The 27,872-nt window shown below is 49.5% G+C and overlaps 7 protein-coding genes across 7 annotated transcripts; 2 read left to right on the top strand and 5 right to left on the bottom strand.

The window, feature by feature from the left end:
* Positions 1-2,184: 2,184 nt before the first annotated feature.
* Positions 2,185-4,105, bottom strand: BKA67DRAFT_519391 (putative iron inhibited ABC transporter 2; the record flags this gene model as incomplete). The annotated part of the gene is made up of 2 exons (XM_046098096.1): positions 2,185-2,311; positions 2,364-4,105. The coding sequence occupies 2 exons, from the start codon at positions 4,103-4,105 to the stop codon at positions 2,185-2,187; spliced, it is 1,869 nt and encodes a 622-aa protein (XP_045956843.1).
* A 1,794-nt stretch (positions 4,106-5,899) lies between these two features.
* BKA67DRAFT_536299 (uncharacterized protein) lies at positions 5,900-6,893 on the bottom strand (the record flags this gene model as incomplete). Its single annotated transcript, XM_046100136.1, has 3 exons — positions 5,900-6,170; positions 6,266-6,490; positions 6,544-6,893. The coding sequence occupies 3 exons, from the start codon at positions 6,891-6,893 to the stop codon at positions 5,900-5,902; spliced, it is 846 nt and encodes a 281-aa protein (XP_045956842.1).
* Positions 6,894-8,027: 1,134 nt separating this feature from the next.
* Positions 8,028-8,709, bottom strand: BKA67DRAFT_659263 (uncharacterized protein; the record flags this gene model as incomplete). Its single annotated transcript, XM_046107414.1, has 2 exons — positions 8,028-8,118; positions 8,174-8,709. The coding sequence occupies 2 exons, from the start codon at positions 8,707-8,709 to the stop codon at positions 8,028-8,030; spliced, it is 627 nt and encodes a 208-aa protein (XP_045956841.1).
* A 3,352-nt stretch (positions 8,710-12,061) lies between these two features.
* On the bottom strand, positions 12,062-14,348 carry BKA67DRAFT_677630 (uncharacterized protein; the record flags this gene model as incomplete). Its single annotated transcript, XM_046108828.1, has 3 exons — positions 14,217-14,348; positions 13,086-14,130; positions 12,062-13,028 (listed from the first exon to the last, which is right to left on the bottom strand). Exons 1-3 carry the CDS (start codon positions 14,227-14,229, stop codon positions 12,062-12,064), a joined length of 2,025 nt encoding a protein of 674 aa, XP_045956840.1. The 5' UTR covers positions 14,230-14,348.
* A 145-nt stretch (positions 14,349-14,493) lies between these two features.
* On the bottom strand, positions 14,494-16,665 carry BKA67DRAFT_566895 (general substrate transporter). The gene is made up of 5 exons (XM_046102937.1): positions 16,142-16,665; positions 15,896-16,093; positions 15,256-15,820; positions 14,949-15,191; positions 14,494-14,871 (listed from the first exon to the last, which is right to left on the bottom strand). Exons 1-5 carry the CDS (start codon positions 16,380-16,382, stop codon positions 14,586-14,588), a joined length of 1,533 nt encoding a protein of 510 aa, XP_045956839.1. The 5' UTR covers positions 16,383-16,665; the 3' UTR covers positions 14,494-14,585.
* Positions 16,666-16,691: 26 nt separating this feature from the next.
* BKA67DRAFT_566893 (putative sulfatase) lies at positions 16,692-18,805 on the top strand. The gene has a single exon (XM_046102936.1). It carries the CDS (start codon positions 16,975-16,977, stop codon positions 18,535-18,537), a length of 1,563 nt encoding a protein of 520 aa, XP_045956838.1. The 5' UTR covers positions 16,692-16,974; the 3' UTR covers positions 18,538-18,805.
* Positions 18,806-21,121: 2,316 nt separating this feature from the next.
* Positions 21,122-26,310, top strand: BKA67DRAFT_520040 (ABC transporter type 1, transmembrane domain-containing protein; the record flags this gene model as incomplete). Its single annotated transcript, XM_046098147.1, has 2 exons — positions 21,122-21,198; positions 21,330-26,310. 2 exons carry the CDS (start codon positions 21,122-21,124, stop codon positions 26,308-26,310), a joined length of 5,058 nt encoding a protein of 1,685 aa, XP_045956837.1.
* Between the last annotated feature and the right edge of the window lie 1,562 nt (positions 26,311-27,872).

The following is a 27,872-nucleotide window of genomic DNA, read 5'->3' as shown; positions in this document are numbered from 1 at the left end:
GGAAATATGGCATAACGACACTGCTGCAGCACCTCGACCCACGGGATCATCTGTTGTCGCTTATCAATCATGAGGGGAATGCCCTTGCCTGCTTGCATGCTACAATGAAGGATCTTGCACAAACCAAAGCCTCGTTTTGGCTAACGATCGACCATGTGTTCTCAATCGTTGGCACCAAAAGAGAGAGCCTGGAAACGGCAAAACCCCACGTCTGTCACGCCTGCCCGAATTTGACACAACTGGATCACCCCCTGGCGCATGGCGCCGCAGTGGCTGCGGACTGGCTTGTGCATTCGACATGGGACATGCATCCACTTTTAGAAACACCAACCGCACTACTTGCTCCGGATCGTGACGACTTCAAAGGCGATCGACGAACAGTCAATGGCGCTCTGCTTCTTTCAGATTCCTGCAACTCGCCACCACACCGTCATCACCAAATATGAAGATGCCGAACTGCATCATCACGTGTATTGTAGCTTTTTAAATATCTACTAGCTATTCTCATCCGATTGACGCTGAAACGATCGGTCCGCATATATGTTTAATCCGCGTTCAATCGCTGCACCACAATACCAACCAACCACCCACACAACAACTTCGAGCAGATATGTTAACTTTCAGTCATATCCTTTCTGCCCTGCACAAAAGTATGTGGTCGGGTCTTTATAGCCCATGCGATTACGACTTGCATCAACGCTCCACCTGGTACAGGTTTAGGCCTTATCGCCATGCCAGTGACTTCAGCAATGCCGACATCTTCGATCACAATCACTTTCTTCCGTGATTCCGGATCTGTGGTTCAAACTTGTGCTGTGCCAACAAGCGCTCTATCAAACCCGACCGGGAGAATGGGTTTGAATGTGTCCGAAGTCGAAGTCGGAGAAAATGTTCGACGCGTTGTGCATCTAGCCATACTGTCCACACTTCAAGCGGCTCGCCTATGAGCCCTAGGTAAGGCTCTGCGACCCGTATCATGACAACGCGGGCCCCGTCCTCGCTCATGGCCACCGTGACAAGCCTCCATCGTAATGGCCGATGCTCGTGTGTTGACCCCAACGTGGTGCGTACTGTCTGTTGGTCTAGTCCTGTATAGTTCCACCAAGTATCAAGCGTGGTTCTGGGAACGAAATGAAATAGCATCCACTTTGGATCCTTCATACCGCCTTGTTGAAGTTTGATCGTATCTCAGTCTTCCCCTCTCTGTCCAGAGCAACTGATGCTGGTTTGTGGGAAGTCGCACCTACTATGACTTGTTTCGCGCGAATTCCTCGGGCGACATATCCATATGACGAGTGCGACTTAGGCCCACCGGAGCAAGCCTTTGCGCCCGCTCGAGTGTCGCGTGTGTGTACGTGGTAAGACGGTTCCTCGTCCGGCGGTGCCATCGGAGCTCGGAAACAGCTCGTACCTCAACGGGCAGAATCTTACTTTCGATGCCATAGAAAATAATAATATCATGAACAATGAAGGTCGCCATCGACCGGCTGGAAATTTTCCGCGACCAGCGAACCGTGGATGAGAGGACAGCAAGAAAAGAAATCCCCGCCTATCGTTGAACGACAGTAACCAGGAGGGAGACGAGGGTACGGAGGAAGACGTTGTGGTCACCAGAATTGGACGTGGAAAAGAACCAGCACCGGAGTTGATTGTAAATTAATGCCGTTGGTCACGCCCCAGGTCATGCCCCAACCCAGGTGACAGCAACCTCCGTCATCTTTGTTCATTTCTAGGGTTAGTCGTTTACATTGAATATACAATACCACATGTAATAAGCAAGCCCACCATTGCGTGGCTACGCGTGTTGCGATCATACAGCAACTTCTGAAGCACATGTGTAGCCGTGAGACGAATAGATAACAGCAAACTGGATTAAGAATATCGCAAGAGAGAAACACCTTGCATATTTGATGCCCAAGGCCAAGGGATGCACAAAATAATTACGTGGATGGATGCCAAAAAGAACAGAAAAAAGAAAACAGTCTGAAACTGGCAATGCATTTTTCTACCCATGAAGCACATTAACGCGCATAATATCTAAAACGTGGCTGTAATACTGCACATTCTATAAGCCACGGTGCAGTACCTGATTCCTCATCATGCATGTAGTCCATAAACCGAATGCTCCTCGTTCCATATACCAAACTTGCCGTAAAGATAATTTCAATCATAAGCAGGTATCACTTAGACAGCACCTGCTGCAATCATCTTCTTACGCAAATAGTTCTTGTACTCTCCGATCGTACCGTCCCAAGGCTTGATGGTCTTGTTCTCGCAGACCAGAATCTCCTTAGCAATCTTGTCGAGCAGTCTGAAAATGGGTTAGCATTATAATGGAAATTGAGACATAGACCTCGACTTACCTGAAATCGTGACTGACGACAATGACACCACCTGTATATGTCTCGATAGCCTTGGCAAGAGCATCAATAGTAGGAATATCCAGACCGTTGGTAGGCTCGTCAAGCAGAAGCATGTTGGGCTCATCAATGGCCAAGAGCGCGAACACAATTCGACTCTTTTGACCCTCGGACAGAGTACCCATCAAAGCCGTTTGAACGTTACCAGAGACACCGTATCTACCGAGTTGGCGGCGCCAGTACTGCATATCTTGTGTCTTTTCGGCATACTTGTCGCGGACAAAGTCCAAGGCGCTCTTTGTTAAGTCAAGCTGCTCAGCACTGTGTTGGGAGTAAAGACCGAGCTTCAAGTGAGTGTGCTTCTTGACCGATCCTTGTGTAGGGCTGATCTTGCCAGTCATAAGACGCAGGAGGGTAGATTTTCCGACACCATTGGGTCCGACAAGACACGATCGCGAGTCCATGTCGAAACCCAAGTCGATGTTGCGGTACAAGTCGTCCTTTGCATCGCCAGAGTACGAGAAAGTGACGTCATCAAAAGCAAGAACAGGCGGGGGGAGCTTGTCAGCATCACCGAACTTGAAGTTGAAGTCCCTGTCGTTGTCGGGCTTCTCGATCTTGTTCTCCAGGATCTTGTCTCTGATCTTCTCCTTGGACTTGGCTTGCTTGACCAAGTTGGCGTAGGTACCAGCACTGGCAATGAACTTGTTGATGTGCTCAATCTCAGCCTGCTGCTTCTCATAGGCCTTCAATTGGTTGACCAAGTTCTCTCGGCGGGTCTTTTCGTAGGAGTCGTAGTTACCACCATAGTAAACAAGTTTGGTCTTGTCGAAGTCGATCATGTTGGTACAGACACCGTTCAAGAAATCCTCAGAGTGGGAAACAAGGACGAGTGTACGGTCCCACTTCTTCAGGTATTCCTCGAGCCAGACGCAGGCCTCCAGATCCAAATGGGCGGTGGGGTCATCAAGAAGCAGGCACGACGGCTTGACGAACAGAGCCTTGGCAAGTGCGACACGCATACGCCAGCCACCGGACATATCCTTGGTCTTCTTCTGGATGGTGTACTTGTTGAAACCAAGACCGGTCAAGATCAAAGAGGCACGGGTAGCAAAAGTCGAAGGGTCCATCTTGTCCATGTGGTCGTACAGGTCCATGAGAATAGGGCTGTCAGGGCCTTCTTCTTCCAGAAGCCTCTCGGCCATTTCGTCAAGACGCTTCATCTCGTTCTCGGCCTCGTTGAGCACCCAGTCGAGAGCACCAAAGTCGGAAGGCGGTGCACCCTCGTTGAGGAGGTAGATATCGATGTGCTCAGGGATTGGGTATTCACGGGCGGCGATGGCCTTGAGCCAAGTACTCTTACCGCAACCGTTCTCACCAAGCAGACCGTATCGTCGGCCCATGGTCAGCTCAAAGGTGCTGTCTGTAATAAGGACTCGTCCGTGGAAGGTCAAGGTAGCATTGCTGATCTTGACGTCCTTGCTGGCCTGGGTTGAGGCCAAGACACCGGTTGTTACTCTGTCCGACAGACCGTGTTTATCCTTCTGGTCAGCAAGCTGCTTGACCTTTTCCATCTTGGTCGAGTCGGTTGCAATATCGTCATCTTCGGCATCCGATCCGGTGGCGCTGGCGTTCTTGGAAGCAGCCTTGGAGCCAGCCTTGGAGCGGGAGACGAGAGTCTTCTTCTCGCCCTTGCCGGCGGCAGCCTTGGCGGCAAGTCTCTTTTCCTTGGATGCGGAGACCATGTTGACTAGTTGTCGGTTTGTGCTTGAGTGTGAAAGTGTCGCGATGGGGGGAAGTTATTCGACAGGTGCGGTGGGAGAAAATGGACCTAATCTAATGGTAAGAGAAATATTTACCCCGCTTCGAATGCGCAGAGGGTTTTAAAGCTGGGAAGGAAATCACAAGTGAATGTGACCGGGTTCCAGCAGATGACAGTGGAGTGTATTATTTGTTCGACACGAAACTGAGGGTTTCGTGGATTCGAAAAATATTTATATGATGGAAAGGAAGTTTGTCCAAGTCCAAATTTCCCTCGGCGTCACAGCAAAGGAAGAGGCGAAGGTGGGCTGAGGTGGGCGAGTCGCAGCAAACTTGGTGGGATGCATTTCATGGTGGGGTTATGATTTTTTTTCGCCCGCCTAAAAACTCTGATAACCGCGATAAGAACACGTCTGATTGGGTGGGCACCTCTCTCCTCTCTCCTCTTTCCTCTCTCTTTTTCTCTGAGGTCTCTGAGGTCTCCTTGCGGGCACCTGGGCACCTGCAGTTTCAGGCACCAATAGGACCCACCGATGTAGACAGTGCTGACTGACGTCAGGGAACAGCTTCAGGCTAGAGCACACACTGTACTCGAATGAGTCGCATCTACATATTAGATTCCTGTTGTCCGCATCCTCGCCACGGTTTGGAGCCCGGGGAATGTGCATAATTCTGTCAATATTACCATGATGCTGCGGACACAGGAAGGTACGTGGCCGACTGTAGCCAGTACATATCGAAGCGCCTGACCTCATGAAACTCCCTGTAACACCAACGTACGTCTACCTATCCATGGACTAATTATACACAGTTGTAGGAAATTTCTCTTACCAGACTAACCTAGTTGACCCTTACTACGATAGAGTTCTATATGATACATACTTACGTATTAAAATTGGAGTACAGGTCAGACTAACCTAGTCCCAGCCGGAATGTTTTACTGGAATCTCTGCACCTCCAGTTGGCAAGGTCTCCGGATTCCAGTGGGGAACACTGATGTGGTCAAATTTGTTGTGATGGATGTTGAACAGCATGAATAGGCATTACCGTATAATACTAAGTAAATTTGAGTCTCAATATTCCCCACTGGACTACATTCAACCTCTTCAGTGCGGCATCGAAAGTTGCCAACACGGCTCTAGCATTTGGCGAAACAGAAATGTGAAACGCTCGCAAGTGCATCGGGCTGTCATCGCTCCAACAAGCCCAGCAACATATCATCGTGAATTCTTGATTATTTCTTGGGCGGAGAAGCCGCATCTTGTCTCATGCCCCGGTTGGAAAGCCCAAGTCGTTGCCAGCGACGGGTCTGGAACTGATGGCCGAAGAAGCATGTCTAGACCCTGGCTTCTTTCCTTGGCTGGGCAGACTCTGCAGCAAGCTCTACATCTCCAGCATTTATAAGAGCGGCGTCAGTTCGTGTGAAGTTGTGGTTTCGTCCGCTGTGGTCGAGGCGTTATTGCAAATGGACCTAGGCGATACTCTTTGCCTCGAGTTATCCGCGCTTGTTGTAATGGCCTGCTATCCTTGAGAAAGAACAATGCAGAGGAGCACCTCATCAACCGATTCATAGAACGTCACTCATCCCGTATTGTGTTCTCGTAAAGCATTTGGTTGCTCTTATTTGATAGTCGGCCGCTGTGCTGCTTCGACCGTTCCGCCGGATGCTCCGAGTCCTACTTTGGTCTTTGGCCTTCCTCGATGCGACACGTCGAATTCACGTTGAACTTCCGCCATCCCGTATCACAACTCCTGGGAAGTTCGCAGTGGTTGAAGCTTTAGTGGATATGTCGAAACTCAGCAGGTGAGAAGTTTTGAGGCTGCATTTCGCCTCGTGCAGCCAACACCTCATTCAGAGCCTCTCCTGGCTTGGGCTCCGTATGATTCCCGCATTTTGAACAAGTATGTACGTATTGGACTATGATCTGGGCCGGTTGTGCCTGAGGCTGGTCTGAGTAATTAGGCAAGTCGATGCTTCCGTCGCCGTAAAGATCAGTGCCCCGAATCTTCTCGGAACAGAAACGCGAGAACAGTGTAATGTGAATGCACCTATGTATATTTTAGCGCTTCTCTGGGGTTCGGGGGCCGTGATTTGGGCTCGGGGTGTCCAATATCGTTCTGGAGAGCCAAGTTCCAGTACGTACGTTACAATGATGACTCCAATCATCAGGATGCCGTAGCGCGCTCCCAGGCCATACCATGGGTTGATACTGACGGCGTAGGCGAGACCGAAGCACAGGGCGAGGCCGGTGACCATTGCAAGGCCCTCGCCGACCATGAGCATCTTCGAAAAAGATTCAGGCCCTCGCCCTCGGCGCAACTGCACAATACGCCATGTATCCCAGATCCCCAGCAAAACAGCCTTTGAGCTATGTTAGTTCCGTGCGGTTTCGTCTCAAGTCGGGCGCGGATACTTGCCCACGGGATACCGGTGGCCGTGTCAATGACGCCACGGTCCCAGCTGAGAATCGCGACAAGCAATTCGCCAACGACAATTAAGATACAAAGGGTGAGCGAGGTCCCTCGTAACATACTCTTGTAGATCATCCATCGTATAGGATCAAGATTCTGAGCCGGTATAGCGGCTGTGACCGCAGCTTTGATGCCATCTTCTGTCTGAGGTGAGAGCCTATAACTCTGCGTTGAGGACTGCTTGTTTGTGTCGGAATGTTGAGTTTGGGGAAGTTGTGGATCAGCCGAAGAAGGCTGAGAGGCTGCGGCAGGCTCTGTAATACCGTCCGGCCCGATGTCCACTGGAGGCTGTTCGGTCATGTTCTTGGTTCGGGGGCCACTTCCAAGACTATCTTTCCACTATTGCATGAGACTCTTTTCATATTCCAGGCAACAGATCTCAGGCCAGCGGGAGCAACATGGAAAAAACGCGCTGGTCAACGCGTGGGTTGCTCGCCAGACTCTACATTGAGTTAGGAGACAGTCTCCCGCGTCGGCATTGTTGCCGTTCGCTTACTTGGCCAATGAGCCGACCGACCAAACATCAGGGGCTTCAGGCAGCCGTTTAAAAGCATGATAGTGCCCAGGTGACCCTGTCCGTATGTGGAGATCAACATGTTAGACGGCTTTAACGAGCTTTCTTGTTTTGTCACAAGTATTGAGATTTGGTTTGTGTTGGTCAGGTGTAATCTATCGATGTTTTCGATGTTTACTGGCAAGCAAACGAGTCATCAAGTGCTTCATCGTCACGTTCTCGACATGCAGCTTATCAGCAATGAGCTGACTTATTGCATACGGATCATGCAGCATTAGCTCATAGCGGAGATCTGCAGACTTTGTCAAAATCCTCCCTATGGCTTGGCCGCTTGTTTGCGAATTGTCGGTGCGTGGGTAGAGGGCTTCGCCATGTGTTATCTGCGATACGATCCTACCCGTTTCGTCATGTTCCCTGGCAATATGCCTTACACAGCTGCGCCATCTTGAGTAAGATGAATCGAGGATTTGAATATGAGTATCTATGTAATTGCGTGGCCCGAAATCTGAGTCGTCTAATTGGCCAGAAACTCACCATTATAGGAAAGCCGTTGGTTTCTAGCGCTTGCGGTGGAACGGGGGCCAGCCAAACAAAGTTTTGTCTACCACTAGAACCGGCACATCGACGTGGAGATCTGAGCATAGATAGAGTTAGAAATAAGGTTAATGTTTGACTATGTTGAAAGTTTTTGATAATATACAAAGAAGATAAGAATTATGAGGTTCAAATGAAGCGTTTGGTATTGTGTGAGTAGATCGCGAAATGTTCGCGCTCTCTATGCCAGGGTATCCGCTCTTCTAAAAGAATTTGATGCAAGCCAAAACAAAACGCCGTCGCTCAATGCATTCAATGCCCTGATGAGAATGTACTTTTTTCTGTCCAAATGGTATAGATATATATGAGACACTTCCACCAGCCCGCTAGTCCAAGTACACGTTGTAGTTTTCCTCTATTCTCCGTTTCGAGCCGTTGTCTGCTAATGCGCGTGCGAACAGTATCGAATGGCAGCCACTGTTGGTGTAGTTAGTTTGCAAGCTTCTCTGCAGCAACTGGGTGAGATACTCACGATATTACGGCGCAGAGCCCTGTCACAACCGCGAACTCAACGATGCTTCTGTATCCTCGGAACACAAAGATCTCCCATACCGAGAGTCCCGTATATGCGAGCGCCCCAAGTGCAATGATGAGCTCCATGATAATATGCGCCTTGGGTGCAATGCCTTGGGTGCGTTGCACTGCAAAGACGAGCAGTTCTGCGCATTCCCAAAGGCAGATGACAACGACGAGCGGTAGCCATAATATCAAGCCGCTCAAATAACCCCTAACGCTGCATCCTGCAACGACGCCGCAGAGAAACAAGGACACAATGCGCAGACCTATTTGCGCTACCGCCCAGTCGGACAACTGTTGAGATTCTGTGCCAAGATGGTAATCCGGTATTGGTTTTTCTTTGTAATATGCATCGTACGGGTATTGTTCCGAGTAGCAACTATCGGAATAGCAACCTGAGTCGCGCGGTGAAATGCGTGGGCCCACACGGCGACCACTTTGCCTGGTGCTGGTGCTGGTGCTGGAGTCTGAGGACAAAGATCTGGTAGACATGATGTCCATCGCGACCGTGTCGTCTGATGTTCTAAGCTCGGTGTAACCTGAGCTACCGTCCGGTTCCCGTTTGTTCGTGGCCGGTGTGCGTTGCGCTTTTCCCCCAAACTTCGTTTGATCCTGCAATTAGCGCAATTGGCTGTCTACCAGCGTTGTCTCCGTTGTTTTATTCGTTGTTGCTCGGTAGACTTCTTTAGATTAGAGATTATGCCGGTGACAGCGCGCCGAGCGGCTGGGGGCCAGGTGGTTAAGTAAGAGTCCAGGGTATTGAAAAAAAGCTACCAATCTGCGCCGCAGCAAGAAACCACAGATCGCGTGTGACGAAATCTGCAGAGTCCGCCTCATGGATACCTATTTAGGATCTCAGGCAGGCAGGCTGGGGGAGAGGATCTGACCGTCTTCCATAAGGGGTGGGTTTCAGCTGCACGTTATTCCCCACGACCGCTGCAAATGCCACGGGGCGTTGAACCCTTTCTGCTGTGAGACGGAAAGGCTGTGCGTTGGAAAAGGACACGCTTATGATGAGAAACAATGCCAATCAATGGGGCTGAACTATTTTTGAACTTAAAAAGCCATCTGTAGTCTGGAGAAGGAAAGGGGACAGACAAACCTAACCTAGGAGATTTGCAGCGGATCTGTGCAATCATGGTCGAGTCCGCCGTGATAGAAGCCCGCAGGGACTCCCCGGCGATCCTGCCTTTCAACATAGCCACCCCCAATCTGGTTACTGAGTATGCGCAACCTGGTTCGTGATGACAGCCAAAAACTTAAGCGAGCCAATTGCTCTGATTATTTCGAAAAGGCTAGGCTGATTCTAATGATCATAGCAGCAATGGCCGACGGCTGCGATGCAAGATCGGTTACTTGGGGCATTGGACAGGAAACTATTTCTTGCCAAGGCTTGGTACACGAACTGTGAGGCGAATCTTCCTCAGGTCCCATTCGCGATTTGATGCGTGAAATATTGCAAATCCAACGCAAGATGGCAATGCCCCGCTCTGTTGTCTGTCAATTGTAGAACTATTGATCTCGATTTCGGCGTCTTAATAAGTCTTAGAGTCTTAGAAGATGTGCTATGCCGCCTCCGCTTGTTGTAGAATCTTAGTAGATGTGCTATGCCGCTTGTCCGCATCCGCGACCGCTTTCTCACGACATGAGATGACGTGGTAAGCCCTTCGAGTCAGCAGGCAGGTTTCCTATCCGAGGGATTGTTCCACAATCTGTATCAGATCATTGTGATACCGCACATCAGGACAGGATCATATACCATGAGCATTACATGAGAGTCTGCGCAATGGCCGCGGACAACTATGATGTATTGCTGCAGCGATGTGCATTTTCATTGGCAGGCAACTTCTCGGTACAAGAATCCACAAAAGCCGCATAAACTTGGACATCAATTGGTCCCTTGTTGCCCTATCTTATTCTGTATTATTCCTACCATAGTGACCTACTGGCCTTTTATTTAAACTACACCTCTGCCAGGATCATATATGTTAGCGCAGGTACAACGCTATACTACTTTTGGTAATGTATTCTATTGCTACTACGGTACACTTAATAATTAAGACGTTCACCTCCGGTACAGAAAACTTCACGTAGTTGATGGGGCATCGACCGTACCAGCGTTTGTAAGAAATCCTCTGGTATAGTTGAGTACGTATACGGCCATCTCTAATTACAAAGTAGCTCTTAGGAGCGAGGCTGTCGTACGGTAACAGGCTTTTTTTCACGTTGTATTTTGCAGACGGTAGTGCCGTTTGGCAGCTGGGCTCTCATGGCATGGTAACTGGTTTACCAAGGCTTGGATATCCATAATAAAGCCGGTCGACGATATAGCTGTATTGATGTATAGCCATATGGCTGGCTGGCTGGCTGGCTGTGCTGGCTGGCTGTATGGACAAATTGTACCGTTAATATTTTGTCTTAATGTTAATATTCACGAGCGTACTAGAAGTTTCCAGCTCTCCCCGACCAGAAGTATCATGTCATACTATTTAGTATGGGGAGGTACTTACCGGGGGAGGATGGGACCAGTGGGTGAAAGAGTTGGGGCTTGTAACGATCTAACATTTATAATCCTGGCGGGGTGTACTTACCGATATCCCGTGGTTTTCGATGTTGTTCCATGCTATAGTAGTGGAAGCCGAGGCGGAGTCAGCTAACCTATAGCATCCATGAACTTTTATATGCGCTATTTGGCAGGTTACATCAGCGATTCACTTACGACTATAGCACATCTATTTTGATGGTAGTCGGTAGCATAGAGTTTCCATCAGCGAGTTTGTCGCATGTTAGTTCCGGTTTTGCAGCATTGGTTGCTTCGGCAGTAGCCACATGAACGTACGGTTTGTGTCACAAATTTTTGAGATTCCCCTGGTCGCAAGGGACCGACTACTCAAGTGAGATCCTCAAAAATCACGGTCCTGAGGCCTGTCATGCACGTGACCCTCATTTTGGTGATGGGACGCTTGGTATCAGGTCCAGGGTCAGAGAACAACGAGGCAGAAAAAAAACCCGTGTTGTTGGGAGTGACAAGGACTCGCGATGCAGGATTCGAGGCATTGTGATCATATGGACTGCGCTCTAGGGTTGGAGTGCCCATTTCTATCGTGCTGCATGACGCCGAATGCAAAACTCCTACTCGACGCTTTGGTCAATAGCGTCATTCGACTTCGCAAACATGGCAATTGTGTAATTCTTTTACGTTTACTATATAGCATACATTCCGAGTGACACCTGACTGACCGATGTCGTTGGGGGTTCAAGGATTTCATCAGTCTATGGCAAACCCTCCCCAGGAAGGTGGTGTTAGTTCTATAGGTCATATCGCCTCCGGGTCACCAAGCTGTGAGGCTCAAGATAGCAGGTTTAAAAGGAAGACTCGAAGTATAAACCTAACGCCAGCAAATTTTGATGTAAATGACACATCTCCTTCCCTTCATAGTTAGAGTTGTGTAATACCCATCTATAGTCCTCTAAGTGAATATGCGGTCCTGTGACTGCCCGATCGTAACATGTCACAACTCATTAGGAAGAACCTTAGTAAAGGTAGTGTGCTTATCACGACGTCAAAACATTACTCTTGGGGAAACTCTTCTTTTTGCCATGTGATCAGCCATGGAAATACCAGTAGACATTAGTGGAATGCTCTGAACACATGGTATTCCTACTTGCTGGTCACAAATAGTAGTTCATGGCTTCGGGTTGCCTGGATCCAAGATTATCAGGCAGTCGTATTGATACCACCAAGAGAAAGCGGAGGATCTCCGTCCCTGCGCAGATAATGCCTCTTGCTGCAAAATGCATTGGCAGAATATACCACTTCGCTAATGAGTGTACACGCACCCATTCAGACCACGAATGCAGAGATGAGATCATTTTGTACCGGATCATAGTAACCGTTGAACTGCATGTCAAAGATATTTGCAGGTTCAAACTCGGTTTGCTCGACAAAGTTCAAAGAATCGCATTCTCCACTTTGCAGGTACGGTCGAACAATATGGTCGCTAAGCTGAGGAATCACTGGAAGCGTGTGAGGGGGTTGAGTTGACATAGCTTGTAAAGGTTCCGGGGCAGCGACTGTTCGAGGACTTATACCTAAAGCCGGTAGGTCTATGACAACCCCGTTCTGCTCAGAATATTCGGGTATCAAGCTGTGTAGCGAGGGCAGATGGTGTAGATTTGGTTGTGGCCCACGGTTTGTCGGCTTTTGCATATCTCCTGCATTTTGGCCGAGGACTTGAAGTAAATGCCCAATGTCTTTCAAGCAACTCTCGACGCGGGGATACATCTTGCGGAGGGGTTTTGCCAGATCCAAGGCTCCATAGAGACTAGCTTTGACGTTTTGCAGGCAGTGCGGTCCATTTTGTGGCAGAAGTTGACAGAGGTGATTTATTATTTGAGTAACCTGGTAGATACTAATGGCAAAAAATACATCGTTGACTGGCTTCTGAAACTCGAGCTGGGCGATTGCAGTCCACAGATCACACAAGCGGAGAGCACTTTCTAAACAAGCTTTCTGGCAGTAGTCGACGTATTCGGTTGGCGTGTTCCTAAAAGCATGACTGTCCACAGACTCACGAATTCCTGGAATGAGAAAGCGGTAAAGATCGCAATGACACTGAAGCCAATGGATATGTAGCATGTTGTAGGCTTGCGCATCCTTCGTATGTGACATTAAGAGCAATTGGTCAGAGGTCAACTTTAAGTCATCTGGCAGATGCTCTAAGAACGTCTTTAGCTCCTGCTCGAGAACTTGAAGAGTGGGTTTTGTTAATGAGGGGGCGCTGCCCTCACGTCGTATCCTCTTGGTATATCTAGAGACGGCTTGAGCTGCTTGGTTCAACACGGTGGAGAAACAATCTTCAACTTACCTAAGGATGCGGTCTCTGGTTGCATTCAGTCGAATATGGTATGCCAGGATACCAACGCTTAACGCGTCGCTATGTTCATAGTCGTTCAAGCGCGGTGCGCGTGACGGAATGTCGCGATGAAAACTGTGGTCGTCGCACGGAAGACGGATATGCATTCGCTCCACGGGACATACAGCAAGATCCTCCACGCCGCCTGACAACATGCGGTCGAGCTGATAGATAGCCCACAGCAATCGTCTCTGGCTTTCTTGCTTGGCCGGTTCAATTCCATGATGCTCATAGTTGAGTCTTAAAGTGAACGCCAGTCGTGCTGCTAGGGAGATCAAATTCCAAGTCTCTGGAATATTAGATATCAGGAAGTGATATTGTACCAAGAGAACTATATTTTGGAGTTGGTCAAGCGTTTGTCTTTCAACATGAGCCATTATTCTTGACTGAACTGCCCTTACCCAACACCGAGACACATCGCGATGCTGCTGCGAATGACCGTTGTGTAAAAGTCCGAGAGCACATATCAAGACTGTCAAATCGTCGTAGATCTTTCCACGACTCCAGTCCGAAAGCACTTTTGCTCTGTGCAAAAAAACACAACTTATTGGGTCGATATTGTCAAAGTAGGCTTCGATATATTGCTTTACGGCACTTCTATCAAGCAAAAGGACATTGACATCCGCAACACCCGCACTATACGTTATTTCAAGAGAAGCACTATTATGATTGTTAATTGTGCATGGCTGTTGGCCGCTGCTTAATGGATTTTCTGTAATCAATTCGCAATTCTCGCCGCGTGCTTGGCACCTCTCGCAAGGACCAGTGCCCGAGCACCTTGCTTTCTGCGATCTGCACTGCTGACAAGCATTTCGAGCGCGTAGTCTTTTGATACCGGCCTCCGTCACATGTGACGCTGGCTCGCGGTCGTCGACGGATGTCAACTTGTTGTTGCCGAAGGAGCAGTTCAAGCGCAAGCGAGAACAGGCCCCACAGCAGTGGCCAGTCCTGTCGCACTTGACTTTTCTCCTGCGGCATTGTTTGCAAGATGCCAATTCTAGAGGTATCCGTTAGTCCTCTTCGCCTTTCTGCCGCCCACTCCACCATGATATAATTTACACCAGCGCCTTCAAAAGAACTAACCTTTCGTTGCCATCTTTGGTTCAGTTTCGCTGAAGGACCCATTGAGTTGGCAGTAAATTTCACAGTTATGTACACAATACCGTGCGTGCAGGTATTAAGGCCGTCGAACAAGTGAAATAGACTCAAGAAATTCAAAGAGGTGTTGAAGACCGGCTCGGTGCGGATCTCGCCATTTTCTGGAGTAATGCATACATGGTGCAGAGGTGGAGTCACTTATGGCATCATTTCACGAGACTGAACTGCGGTGGACACCTGAACTAGTTGTAGGATAATAGTTGTCTCCTTTGTCAACTCAATGTACTAATCTCTATTTGATTCATTGCTTGTACTTGGACAATCCAGTTGCGTTGGTTGCTAGTGTCTACACCATCAACTTTCCTGATCGTCCGCATGTACCCGTGCCTTGTCGCTCACAAAATGGGTCTCTGTATGCATCATCGATGTCGTACCCGTCTTTCCAAAATCGCGAAGCCTTACGCCGTTCTTAAGCATCAGGTCAATTTGTTCCAAGCTCTTGCCTTTACATTCCGGAACCGCGTAATACGTGAAGATGAATGATAAAACAGCCATGCACCCAAAGATGAAACCAACTTTGCTGCCAAGTCCGACATACGAATCAGAAATGAGGTAAGGTATCATGAAATTGACCGCGAAACTATAAAAGCGGTCAGTATGCGCCAGATCTAACGTGCGAGTTTTGGGTGAAAAGGGGGGGGGGGGGGGGGGACCTACTTGATAACAACATTGACACCAAATCCTAGTCGAGCAGTCTGATCACGCAGTCGCAGCGCTGATACTTCAGTGGCGACGACATACGTCAAAGGACCCCACCCAGTCGCAAAGCTGACTCCGAAGAGTGACAGCATACCTACGATGCCCCGTTTTCGCTCAGTAGAAACTGGCGACTGCACACCCAAGCCGCCCATTGCGAACAAGCAGCCAAGCATTGCAACAGAAGATAGCATGAGGAGTGACCTGATCGCAAACAGAAAGGCTTAGTTAAATTTAGTAGAGATCCCGAGTAGAGTACAGCACTTACCGTCTTCCAATACGATCTGTAAGGAAAAGCGTTGCTGTCATTGGAACAAGACTGATGCAGGAATTAATCAGACTAAACAGTTGAGGATTAATCGTCCCTAACGATCTGACATAAATAGCACCATATTGTGAAGCAAAAGCCTGGCCAGTAGCTTGCTGAAAGAAATTAACGCCAATAACGATCAGTGTACGCTTGATATTGTGCTTGTCGAATAGCTCGCGGAATCTTCCTTGCTCTTGTTCTTGTTCAAGAGCCAAACGAAGCTCGGCAAACTCGGATTCGATTTCGTCCTGGGTAAATGCACTCTCGCGAAGCTTGCGCAAGCTGGCTTTGGCCTCGTCAATCCGGTTCTTTCGGAGCAGCCAGCGAGGAGACTCGGGAATGAACAGTACTAAACTGCCGACGATGGTTGGAACGATGTAGAACAAGCCGATAGGGATCCTCCAGGCCCGGTTGTCTGCGAAGCGGCGGGCGGTCCCGTAACAGACAGAGTTGATCACCAGTCCACCGACGAGGAGACTGAATTGGTACGATCCGACGATGAACCCACGAGCGGCTGCAGGAACTGTATATGTATACGAATTAGATCTCGTCAGACGCCTAAAGGTCATGTAATCTAAAAGGACAATGAAAAACTCACCAAGTTCTGATTGAAATGTAGGAATTACTGAAAGTTCCATGCCCACATAAATGTAGTTTAGAATACGTGCTGCCATGATCTGCTCCCTCGTCTGGGACGTGACAGCAATAGTAGCAGTCACCAGGGCATAGCAGCTCATGGAGAACATACACCAGCGACGACCCCATCGAGCCGAGACCATACTTCCGATGACAACGCCTGTTCCTGATTAGAAAAGATTACTCACTATTTGGAGATGAAACAAACCAAATGCAAATCCAATGTAGTTTAAGCTACTGAAAAGAGATAGCCAATATGCTTCCAATTCGTAAGCTCTACTAGTCTCATTGTAGACACCAAACTGTCTGATGAACGGTTCCATAGACTGAGTGGTGGCGAATGCTTGGTTATCAAAGCCATAGTTGAACGTCGAGACGGCTACCAGCGTCACCGCCAGAGCTAGATTGCGGTTGAAATATCGAAACTTGTCAAACAATGAGGGTGCCATCGTGGCAATGATCAGTATATTTTGCAGGTTATATCTGTATCAAGTGAAGCATATCGAGATAGCCGGGAGCCTCGATATATAGCTTCTGGGTGCCATTTTCTACAGCGGTATGGTGTAAGTCGGCAATGGGAGCATTCGTGTTAGGCTTCACACGCCATCCTGCTAATAACTTGCGTGCTTTAACTAGATCGCAGGGATCACAGCAAATGGAGATTCAAATCCTGTCAAGAAATGCCTAATATTGGTCGTTGTATTGGCTTCCGGACAGTGAAAATGTGATGAGTGGCGTGGTTAATGTCCTAGAGGGCTACCGTGCATGGAGTAAGCTACGGGTCGGTGCGGGGGGCGAGATCCGGAAGTTCCTCATCTAGACCACACCGAACCGGTGGCCGAGCCGGACCTGCCCTCACATATCAAGCCTCGTGCCTGTGTAGAGTCTAGTCATCTATGGCGTGATATCGATAGAAACAATGCCGGGTGATTAAATGCGTTCGTATCTCTACTAATTAGATCTCTCCACCCCATTGGATCATCTCGAGGTCTTCGTTGACCAAACCTTCTATCCGGAGCCAAATCTCACGTATTAGTCAAAATGCCTGAGCCATACAAACAAGCGCCAAAGCCTCAGCCGCTTCAAGTCAAATCCAAGAACGGAGGCAGCCGTCCTAACTATATAATCTTCATGCCAGACCAGCTGCGGTACGACTCGCTCAGCTGCACCACAGACGGCAAATCCTGCATCAAGACGCCCAACATCGACGCATTCCGGCGCCGAGGAACGCTGTTCACCAACTGTTTCACGCAGGCATCCGTGTGTTCGCAGTCGCGATGCAGCATGTTCACAGGCACGTACCCGCACGTGAGCGGGCACCGCAGCCTGGAGAATCTGATCAAGCCGTGGGAGCCCAACCTGTTCCGCAGTCTGAAGGAGAACGGGTACCACGTCGCGTGTCTGGCACCGCGGGGCGACACCTTTGCGCCCACCGTCACGGAGCTTAGCGTGGACGAGTACGGGTTCCTTGAGACGCCGGAGTTCGTGCCCAAGTTCATGGGCGGCCAGAAGGCTGAGGACAGGGATGATGTATGGGGAAGGCTGTTCTACAAGGGGCTTCGAAATGCTAGCGAGGCCATGGATTACGATGACGCGGTGGTGCGCTCGGCACTGACGTGGTTGAAGTGCCCACCGCAAGACAAGCCTTGGGTGTTGTTCATGCCACTGCTTTTCCCGCATTGTCCGTTTCAAGTGGAAGAACCGTATTTTTCCATGTACGATCGCGCCGGTGTATCCAACCCGTCACATCCAAGGGAGAAGACAGGTTACGAGCCGCGTTACATGAGTGTTATGCGTGAGCGGTACGGTACAGGGCGGGCAACGGATGAGATTTGGAGAGAGGTCAAAGCTACATACTACGGCATGATCTCGCGGTTGGACGACCAATTTGGACGAATCATACAACTCGTCGATGAGCTTGACTTGTGGAAGGATACGGTCACAATGTTCTTCACGGACCACGGCGAGTACCTTGGCGACCATGGTCTCATCGAGAAGTGGCCATCCGGGCTCTCAGAAACCCTAGTTCATGAGCCACTCATTGTAGGCGGGGCTGGACTCGATGAGAACCAGACCATCACTGCTATGACTGAGATGGTAGACTTGATCCCGACAATGTTCGAGATTTCAGGCATTGGCGAGCACTTCCCCCACAACGGTCTTTCTTGGGTGCCGTTACTACTTGGTAATAGTAAAGAGCATAAGCAATACGCTTTTTCTGAAGGTGGATTCCTAACCTCGGAGGAGCCTTTATTAGAGCAAGCACCGTATCCGTACGACATCAAGGCAGGTCTGCAGCACGAGGACACAACTCTTGTAGGAAAGGCGATTTCCATCCGAGACGAGCACTGGACATTTGTGTACCGCCTCTATGAGCCGCCGGAACTCTACCAAAGACGCCAAGACCCAGAAGAGATTCACAATCTTGCAGAGGAAGCCCGGTACTCAGAAATCGTTGATAGGCTGCAGAAAGCTGTTTTGCAATGGCTTGTAGAAGGTAGCGACTTCCTACCCTGGCAAAGAGATGACCGATTCCCTCATGTCAGCCTCAAAAGTCCTAGAGAGCAGATGGAGGAACGATTAAAAGAGATTGGACCGCACTGAGGAGGGCTCGTAGTCTTGTCAGAGTGTGTTGTGTTTGATTGACTGCTCCTAGCCGAGTTCGGAAATGACGATTGCCTCGTGTGAAGGGATCATCGGTTGGGATTTCCCTGTAACATACAAGTAGCGGATATGAGCTCCTTGAATCATTAGTCATGCACACCTTGCGCGGCTAAGGCAAAGCCGCGCAATGATTTCTCGCGCTTCACAGTGCAATAAAAGCCAACGAACTCTAGATCCGGGGCGGAGCTTTTGGTGGCAACCATCTGAGGTGCTTTAATTACATGTTCAGCCCCCGAAACTGATACGTACGGGCCGCGTGTATCGGGGAATTGCCAGACCGATCTACTAGCCTCACGCGATCATGAAATGGTTGGCCTACTGAGTTAAATTGCCGTTAAACCTGTGGCGAACGGTTCTGCTCTAGGTTTGGCCTTTAGTGACAATGACATGAAAGGCTCTGGCAGTGCAAAGCCCAGTCGTGATGTTTACCAGTTAGGTGTTTGTGCCTGATGTGTTCTGCCTATTGTATCGGAGCTCGCAGCATTTTCCACATATTGTACATGAGATTGTTCTTATCTCTGCATGTGAATCAACTCGCATACAACGCTCCAGTGAAACTCGAGAACCACCAACCACCAACCACCAACCCCGCAAATATCGTGAATAAGCTCTACTAAGTAGAAAGACGTAGACTTGTGGCACCGGAAGCGGTGACCGGGCTAGCTGCATCTTGAGGATGCATGGCGTGATACGCCAATCTCGAACTTTTGCAGGGACATTTTGCGAGCATGGTTTGTGATTGACCGATATGTTGCTTTGGACCAATCTGAAGCGCTGACGGACCAATGTGTGGTACTTTGCGGTATGTCAGACGGATCTCGCTTGGACCGAATCGTGGCCACACAAGTAACGTCTGTCCATGCCGGTGACTCAGCGGTAAGATCTGATTCATTATTATTGTATTCGATCAATCGCTACCTGAAGCCGGCGCTCTCGATGAGGCAGGTGTAAAAACGGTCGGGGCCAGCAGAGGAGTCATATGGAGCCGCTACTCGATCTCGGGCCTCCTAGGGTTCGGAAGCCGTTACCGTGCTATACATTGTACGTACATTATGAACTAGACCGTATGATTGATTCTAATGGAGGGATTGGGTCCATCCGTGTGCTCGCTGCCCATCTGGCAAGGAGGATATAAATGGTAAACAAATAAAATGAAAACGAAGCGGACGAAAATGGTCATGTGTCACTCACTAGTTAGTCTCGGCAAAATAAGAAAGCTTCAACCATGACCGGGAGGAGGCAGCGGGAGGAGGCAGCGGGAGTAGGTACCTGAAGATTTAAGATTTTATCAATTGAAGAAGACCTATTATTGTTATTACAGCAGGGACCCGTACATACCGGCAGTGGAAAAATGCGCTGGAATCAAACCCATTCGGCAAGGTCAACCGTTGTTAGGTTTGAGCTTATGGGTGGGGTAGCTCCAGATTGCTTGAGTTTGGAGATGATGTCAGTTCACAAGGTCAAAACAAAATTGGCCAGGAAAAAAAAGGGAAAAGGCTGCTGTCACTACTGTTGTTTCCCACTGCTTGGCGCGTCCTTCATTTCCTAGCTATGAGCCTACATGGGAGTCTAGGTAACCATAGCTGCTTACAATGGCATTTGGGAACCATGGCACGAGCTCATATTTTGACGGGAAGCACAACCTGTAGGGAAGCACGCACTCATAGACACTGCTGCAGTACGAGTATATATACGGATCCGGTATGGTGCTCCACCGCTTCTGATGAAGCACAGGCAGCGAATTGATGCCAGTGTCCTGGGTCAGCGTACCTTGTTAGCGCCTGCTCTAGCGCACGAATTTTACTTGTGCTGCACCTGCTGCATGGACTCCGTACGGAGCAGGCACCAAGCAGGAATTCCCCGCCAGCTGCACGAGGCCCCGCAAAGTACTTCACAATTCTGTGCTGGAGGGCAACCGAACCGAAAACGAATTGCGACATAAGATACAAAGGGCCGCGCAATCGCAGAAACTCGAACATTTACCGGCATGCTTACTTTTTGCTTGTTCGTTCCATATCCTACCGCCGACTTTGCAGTCGCGAGAGATCGCTTGCCCGACTGAGTAGCGAGCTACGGCTGTGTCTGCGTCTACGTTCTACTTCTACGTTCTACGTTCTACAGCCTCGGCACTGAAGCTTTGAAATTATTTCGTGTTGCGGAATACACCAAGTGGACGTCCTCTAGGTAGCAGCTAGCGACCCCACCGGGCACTGGAAGAGACCTCACAGGCTCGCACAGGCTTAGCTTTAGCACAAACACAGCGGGCAAAGGTCTTTTGCACGGTCGTTTGCAAGGTCGTTTGCGTGCAAGGCTACAGTAAGTTAGGTTAGAGCTATGACTGTTCTCGTTATTTCTCCCCACCTCGTTGACACCATTGATCAAAGGGCCTGTCTCGTCTCTCCAATCTGAGTTTTGACTGTTCTTGGACCTCACCCGCTGCCTGCCCACCGTCCAGCCGTTGCCGTTTCTTTGTCTCATAGTTCCGATCGACACCAACGTCGTGCATGAGAGCAGAGCCGCGACAATGACAGGAGAGGGATTAGGGTCGTGTGGATGGCCAATATGGCGAATTGACGACTTTACCGTGTGCTTTCAATCCGAGTAAGTCATGATATCATACGCCGTGTACACTATCTGCACCAACAAACAGTACACTCTTCACCTTCGCCTTCACCTTCGCCTTCACCACGCAGACAGACGTACATGCTAACTTGTTCCTTCTCAACCCCCAGCTACCTCAAGATTCTCTTCCCTGCAGTTATAATAGGTCTTTCCCTGGTAAACCTTGTCGTACAAAGTATTCTGCGAAGAGTCAAGAGAAGCCGCGCCAGCAACTACAACCAAATACCACAACATCTAGATCATACCGAGCTACCGCCTGAAGAGGAGGACAGTCTAAGTACAGACGACGATGAGGAAGGTCTCTCAATCGCTCAGAATGGCGGCGGCAGGCTCGCCCTGGTCAAGACCACGACAAGAGGCTCTATCGTCCAAGCCGACACACCGCCTGGCCAGCAGATTTCTGTTGTCATCGAAGAGCTGGCTATAGTCGGACTGCTGGCTATCAACATCTACGCTTTGGTCGCGCACGCTTACCTTGGACGGGGTCAGATTTCTGCCCTCGTGGGTGTCGTGACCTGGGTCTACGTGCTGTCGCTTGCTACCTTGCGCCTCTTCCTCGAGCACACGAAATGGCGCGTACCGCACGTTTGGAACCACACGGCCACCATCTACGCCTGCCAGTGGACCTTCAGCCTCATTCTCTTCCGTTCCGTTCTTATCCATCCCAGCTCCCAGCTGGCTCAAATCCTCACCATTGCCGATTTTGCTTTGACGACCCTGCTGTTTGGCATGGCTATGACCACTAGGAAGGGCAACAAGACCGTCTTGTTGGAGTGGGAGGGCGAAATCGAGCCATCGCGTGAACCTTTGGCTTCAGTCTTCTCGTTGCTGACTTTTGGCTGGGTCGACGATATCCTATGGAAAGGATATAAGAAGACATACGAGATTGGAATGGTCTGGAATCTGTTGCCAAAGGACAAGGCTGCCAGTATTTTGTCAGATTACCGCCAAATCAAGAAGACGACGAGTCTCGCATTACACCTGGCCAAATATTTCAAAGGCCCCCTAGCCGTACAAGCTATTTGGGCCGTTGTGTCTGGAGTACTGACCTTTATACCAACGTTGCTGTTAAAAGCTATTTTGCAATACGTCGAGCATCCCGATGACGCGCCGATTAACGTCCTTTGGCTTTATGTTATCCTCCTGCCCGTCGCGGACATTATCAGATCTGTGGCAGATGGACAGGCGCTATGGATTGGACGTAAGATCTGCATCAAGATCAGAGCCATCATAATTGGAGAAATCTACGCCAAGGCACTGCGCCGCAAAGCAGCCAGTGCGGAGAAGGCTGCACCCGGAGACTCCAAGAATGTCAAGGAGACGAGACTTCAAAAGCTGAAGAAATGGGTCGGTCTTGGCAAGAAGAAGGACACGAAGAATACGGATGGTGGAAATACGCCCAAGGATACCGATAATGACCCAGCGAAATCAGCCGACGAGCAAGCGAACCTCGGCACCATCATCAACCTCATGTCCGTCGACAGTTTCAAGATCAGCGAGGTTACGTCGTATCTTCACTTCCTTTTCGCACATGCCCCTTCTCAGCTTATCGTTGCCATTGGACTTCTCTGGCAAGTGATGGGCCTAAGCGCCATTCCAGGTCTCGTTGTCATGCTCTTCCTCCTTCCAGTCAATATTCTCCTTGCCAAAGGTTTCCATGTCACCCAGAAGAAAATCATGGCAGCGACCGACAAGCGCATCCACACCACAAACGAAGTGCTCACAAACATCCGCATCATCAAGTATTTTGCGTGGGAGCAGCGATTTAGTGAGACTGTTAACGATAAGAGGAGTGCTGAGCTCAAGGCTTTGCAATCCCGTTACATGATATGGGCACTTGCTGTTGCTATTTGGAACACCGTGCCTGTTTTAATTACCTTCTTCTCGTTCCTCGTCTACACCAAGATTGAGAAAAAGCCCTTGTATCCTTCCATTGCCTTCACTGCTATTTCCTTGTTCATGCTTCTTCGCGTACCGCTAGACCAGCTTGGTGACATGCTAGCCCATGTTCAGGAGGCAAAGGTTTCAATTGATCGTGTTGAAGATTTTTTGAATGAAGAGGAGACTGAAAAGTATAAGCTCCTGGGCCCAGACAACGTTGATGAGAGCGGCAAGAAGGCAATCGGCTTCCGCGATGCTACGTTCATCTGGGGCAACAAGGATGCTGTTGCTGAGGATGGATCTGTGGCTTTCCGCTTGCTGGACCTCAACTGCGACTTCAAAATTGGCAAACTCAATGTAATTGCAGGCCCTACTGGATCTGGAAAGACTTCATTGCTCATGGCATTGCTCGGCGAGATGTCTATGCAAAAAGGCAAAGTCTACCTTCCCGGTGGTCGAAGCAGAGAGGATGTCCGCGCCGATCCTGAGACTGGCCTCGCCGAGACTTGCGCGTACGTGGCCCAGAGCGCTTGGTTGGTAAACGCAAACATCAAAGAGAATATTCTGTTCTCTGCGCAATATGACGAGAAGCGATACCGGGACGTCATCATTGCCTGTGCACTCGAGCGGGATTTGGAGATTCTGGACAACGGCGATGAGACGCTTGTTGGTGAAAAGGGCATCACGTTATCCGGAGGCCAAAAGCAGCGTATCTCTCTCGCTCGCGCCGTCTACTCCAACTCCAAGCATCTTCTCTTGGATGATTGTCTGAGCGCTGTTGATTCGCATACTGCACAGTGGATTTTCGACAACTGCATGCAAGGTCCTTTGATGAAGGACCGCACTTGCATACTCGTGACCCACAACGTTACGCTTTGTGCTCCATCATCCGAGTACGTTGTGGTCCTCGACAACGGTCGCGTCTCCGCTCAAGGCTCGTCATTGGAGGTAATTGGAAGTGGTGCCTTGGGCGAGGAACTTCAAAATAAGTCACGGCCCTCGTCAGCTCACCATGTATCTACTATACCATCTCGTGTCCCTTCTAGTGTTGGCGAGGAAAGCGATGAAACCCTTGTGGATAATGGAGGCAGCGAGACGATCAATGGCAAACCCAAGGATCAGAAGAAGGAGAAGAAGAAGGCTGATGCAATGGAAGAGACCAAAGCCACAGGTGCCGTCAAATGGTCTGTTGTCAAGCTGTACCTCAGTGCTATGGGCAAGTGGTGGTTCTGGGTCATTGTGGTTGTGGTATTTGCAGGCCAGCAGCTCTCCAGTGTCGCCTCAAACCTTTGGATTAGAGAATGGGCCAACCAGTACACAATCGACGACCAGTCTGTTTCCAAGATTCAGTTCAGCACATTCTCCCAGACTCCCATCAGCTCAACCATCTCCCCAACCTACTTCGCATCCATTGCCACTTATGTGAAGGATCAGCAGATTTTCAGCCCTGCGGAGTATTCTGCGGCCAGCGCTCCCAAGGAAGTCAACGTGGACTACTACCTCTTCATCCTTGCGGTAATAGGAATTGCTGGCGCATTCTTTGCGTTGGTAAGAGACCTGTGGCTGTTCTTTGGCTCCCTCACGGCCTCCAAGGATCTGCATAAGAGGCTTATGGGTTCTGTCGCGAGAGCGAAGTTCAAGTTCTTTGACGTCACCCCTCTCGGTCAGCTAATGAACCGATTCAGCAAGGATTTAGAGGCCATTGATCAAGAAGTTGCACCAGTTGCCATTGGTGTTATGAGCTGCGCACTGGCGATTGTGGTCACTGTTGTTCTGATTGCCGCCATCACACCGGGATTCTTGATTGCCGGCGTTTTCATCACTGGGCTTTACATTCTGGTCGGCATGTTCTACCTTCGTGCATCGAGAGATCTCAAACGACTCGAGTCAGTCCACCGCAGCCCCCTCTTCCAGCAATTTGGCGAAACACTGTCTGGCGTTACCACCATTCGTGCTTATGGTGACGAGAGACGTTTTATCCGCGAGAATCTAACCAAGATCAATACCCAATCGCGTCCGTTCATCTATCTCTGGGCCGCTAACAGATGGCTTGCGTTCCGAACTGACTGCTTGGGCGATCTTGTGGCTTTTTTCGCTGGTGTATTTGTCATCTTCAGTATCGGACATCTTGATGCTGGCTCTGCCGGTCTCTCACTCAGCTATGCCATTGGTTTCTCTGACAATATTCTTTGGCTTGTCCGACTGTATGCCATGAACGAACAGAATATGAACTCGGTCGAGCGCGTCAAGGAATACCTCGACATTGAGCAGGAAGCGGAGCCTATCAATGAGAAGAATCGCCCTGCGAAGAGTTGGCCGGCACAGGGTTCCGTCGAATTCATCGGATACTCCACAAGATATCGAGAGGACTTGGACCCTGTTCTTCGCGACCTGACTTTTAAGATCAAACCATACGAGAAGGTCGGTATCGTTGGCCGAACCGGTGCTGGCAAGAGTTCCCTAGCCCTTGCCCTCTTCCGTGCTTTAGAGGCTGAGAAGGGCAAAATCTTGATCGATGATGTCGATATTGGGCAGATCGGGCTCAGGGATCTTCGAGAGGCCATTACCATTGTGCCCCAAGATCCAACCCTCTTCACCGGAACTCTTCGAACGAATCTTGATCCTTTCGATATATACACGGACGAAGACATCTTCACGGCGCTACGCAGAGTACAGTTGATTGGGCCGGATGAGAACCCTGTGACGCCAGTCACCCCAACAGCCACACGGCGAACATTGCCCAGTGATGCTGAAGTACAAGCTGGTGGAGTTTCGACGCCAACTGCAACTAACAAGAACATCTTCTTGGATTTGTCTTCGCCAGTCGCTGAGTCGGGGTCGAACCTGTCGCAAGGACAGCGACAGCTGCTCTGCCTTGCTCGTGCCATGCTCAAGCAACCCAAGGTTCTAATCATGGACGAAGCAACGGCCTCGATCGACTATGCCACGGATTCTCAAATCCAAGCCACCATTCGTGATCTGAAGGGTACCACGATAACCATTGCTCATCGACTCGCAACCATTGTAGACTATGACAAGGTTCTTGTTTTAGATCACGGCGAGGTCAAGGAGTTTGCACACCCGTGGGAGCTCTTGAAGAAATCAGATGGAATCTTCAAGTCCATGTGTGAGACCAGTGGCGATTTCGAGAGCCTTCAAAAAGCTGCCAAAAAGGCCTTTGAGGCGAAGCGACTCGTCGATGATGAGTAGGAAACCCGACAGTCTCAGCTACCCAAGGCTCTGGTGTGTCGCAGCTTAATAAAGCGCACTCGTGAGAGTGTTGACGCCAAGAAGTCAGGGAAGCAGAAGGAAAAGAGAAGTGATGGGTTGTCTGAGTATAGTATGGATGATTTTGTGTAAAGCAAACCCATTCATGAGTTTGTGCGAGCGCGTTATAGTCGCCCCGCTGCTCAAAAGTGTATGTTTAGCATCATAGTAGATTATGGGTCGGTTTCATTGCCACGGAGTTTCCATTGTCTAGAGAGTCAAGGGGCTTTTTCAGTTTCCAACCAGTTCGTCATTTCCACTCTGTCCACGTCTTGCTGGTATTAATTGGTTCTCCGGTGCATCACGTGGAAGCTGTCACGACACTCCAGCGCTATATTCTGCGTGTATTTGATGTGTACCTCTACAAACCATGTTTCCTGGGCAAGCTGACGACACAAAGGCTTACGGGTCGCATAAGCACGCTCATCCATCGGCCCGATGTATCCCTATAAACCTCTGGACTCCCGAGGTTATTCCATATTGTCTCTCCTAACATGCTTAACATGTCGCTGTCACGCAGGTATCTTGAGAAAACTAGTCGGCAGTGGATAGAAACTCTATTTTGGGTGGACTTGACGCTTAGTAGTTGCTACATGTCAAGTGGGGATTCAGAAGTGGGATAAATTGTTAGTGGGATGTTAGGCAATGGCATTGCACCGCGCCAGTGATACACGCCGGTGTGACGCTACAGATGTGATCTGTTGCAAAAAGACAAACCAACAATTCCATGTTGTATTTGTATGTATTCGTTAGGAGTAAGATGAAGCATCCGGAGATCTTTGTATGAGCTACTTGCCAGGAAATACTGGAACAGTGTAGATTGGTACTCGCTCATAGCGTTCTGTATTCGGACCGAGGAGACAAAACAGAAACACCACTCAAATGTAGATTCTGTGATATTTAGCTGAGACCCCCTTACTTCTTGTCGTCATCGAACAGGATGGACACGTTTCTAGCTCGTGTTTCACGACGGATATAATCAAACATGCTCTCGATGGGCAACATCATTATAGGCCAGTAGAGTAAGGGTGGGCATCGCGAATATGTGGCCTTGGAGTTGATCACCCACGACCTCGAACTACCGGGAGTTGCCTAAATTAGCAACTACGCTATTCTAAAGCATTGTGGTGATTGTATCTTGCTACTTCGTGTCCTGCTATTGGGCTAGCATCGAGCGAATTATTTCCCATCAATCTGGGAAAGCCAATGAAGCCATTCGATGGTTTTGCATCAGCCATTTTCCAGTCGTTATTACACATTTCGTTATCAGGCAGTCTAAACCGTGGTGTTTGTTGACGCGGATGTGCATTCAACCGAATCTCCCCAGCACTTGAACCAAATTCCAAATATGATGGGTGCTCATGGTGTGATTCCAGTTCTACAACAGCATCATTGGCATGAGGCATTTGTCTAGTAGCGCTCATTTAGGTGAATGATATCTGATGAAGCGAGTCCTGGTTTGCGCCATGCAAGACTTCGTTACCGTTCAGTTCCATTGCATCCGG

The sequence above is a fragment of the Truncatella angustata genome (assembly GCF_020726525.1).
Source record: "Truncatella angustata strain MPI-SDFR-AT-0073 chromosome Unknown BKA67scaffold_5, whole genome shotgun sequence".
NCBI classification, from domain to species: domain Eukaryota; kingdom Fungi; phylum Ascomycota; class Sordariomycetes; order Amphisphaeriales; family Sporocadaceae; genus Truncatella; species Truncatella angustata.
This window is presented reverse-complemented; position numbering and strand designations above follow the sequence as displayed.

Bases quoted from the DNA above. Each gene is read 5' to 3' on its own strand.
- BKA67DRAFT_566895 (XM_046102937.1), bottom strand. From the start codon at position 16,382: ATGGCACCCTCATTGTTTGACAAGTTTCGATATTTCAACCGCAATCTA. The intron at 16,094-16,141 runs GTTTGTTTCATC...AATCAGGAACAG, and splicing joins CTACATTGGATTTGCATTTG to GCGTTGTCATCGGAAGTATG. The intron at 14,872-14,948 runs GTAGGTCCCCCC...CCGCTTTTATAG, and splicing joins GGTGTCAATGTTGTTATCAA to TTTCGCGGTCAATTTCATGA.
- BKA67DRAFT_566893 (XM_046102936.1), top strand. From the start codon at position 16,975: ATGCCTGAGCCATACAAACAAGCGCCAAAGCCTCAGCCGCTTCAAGTC.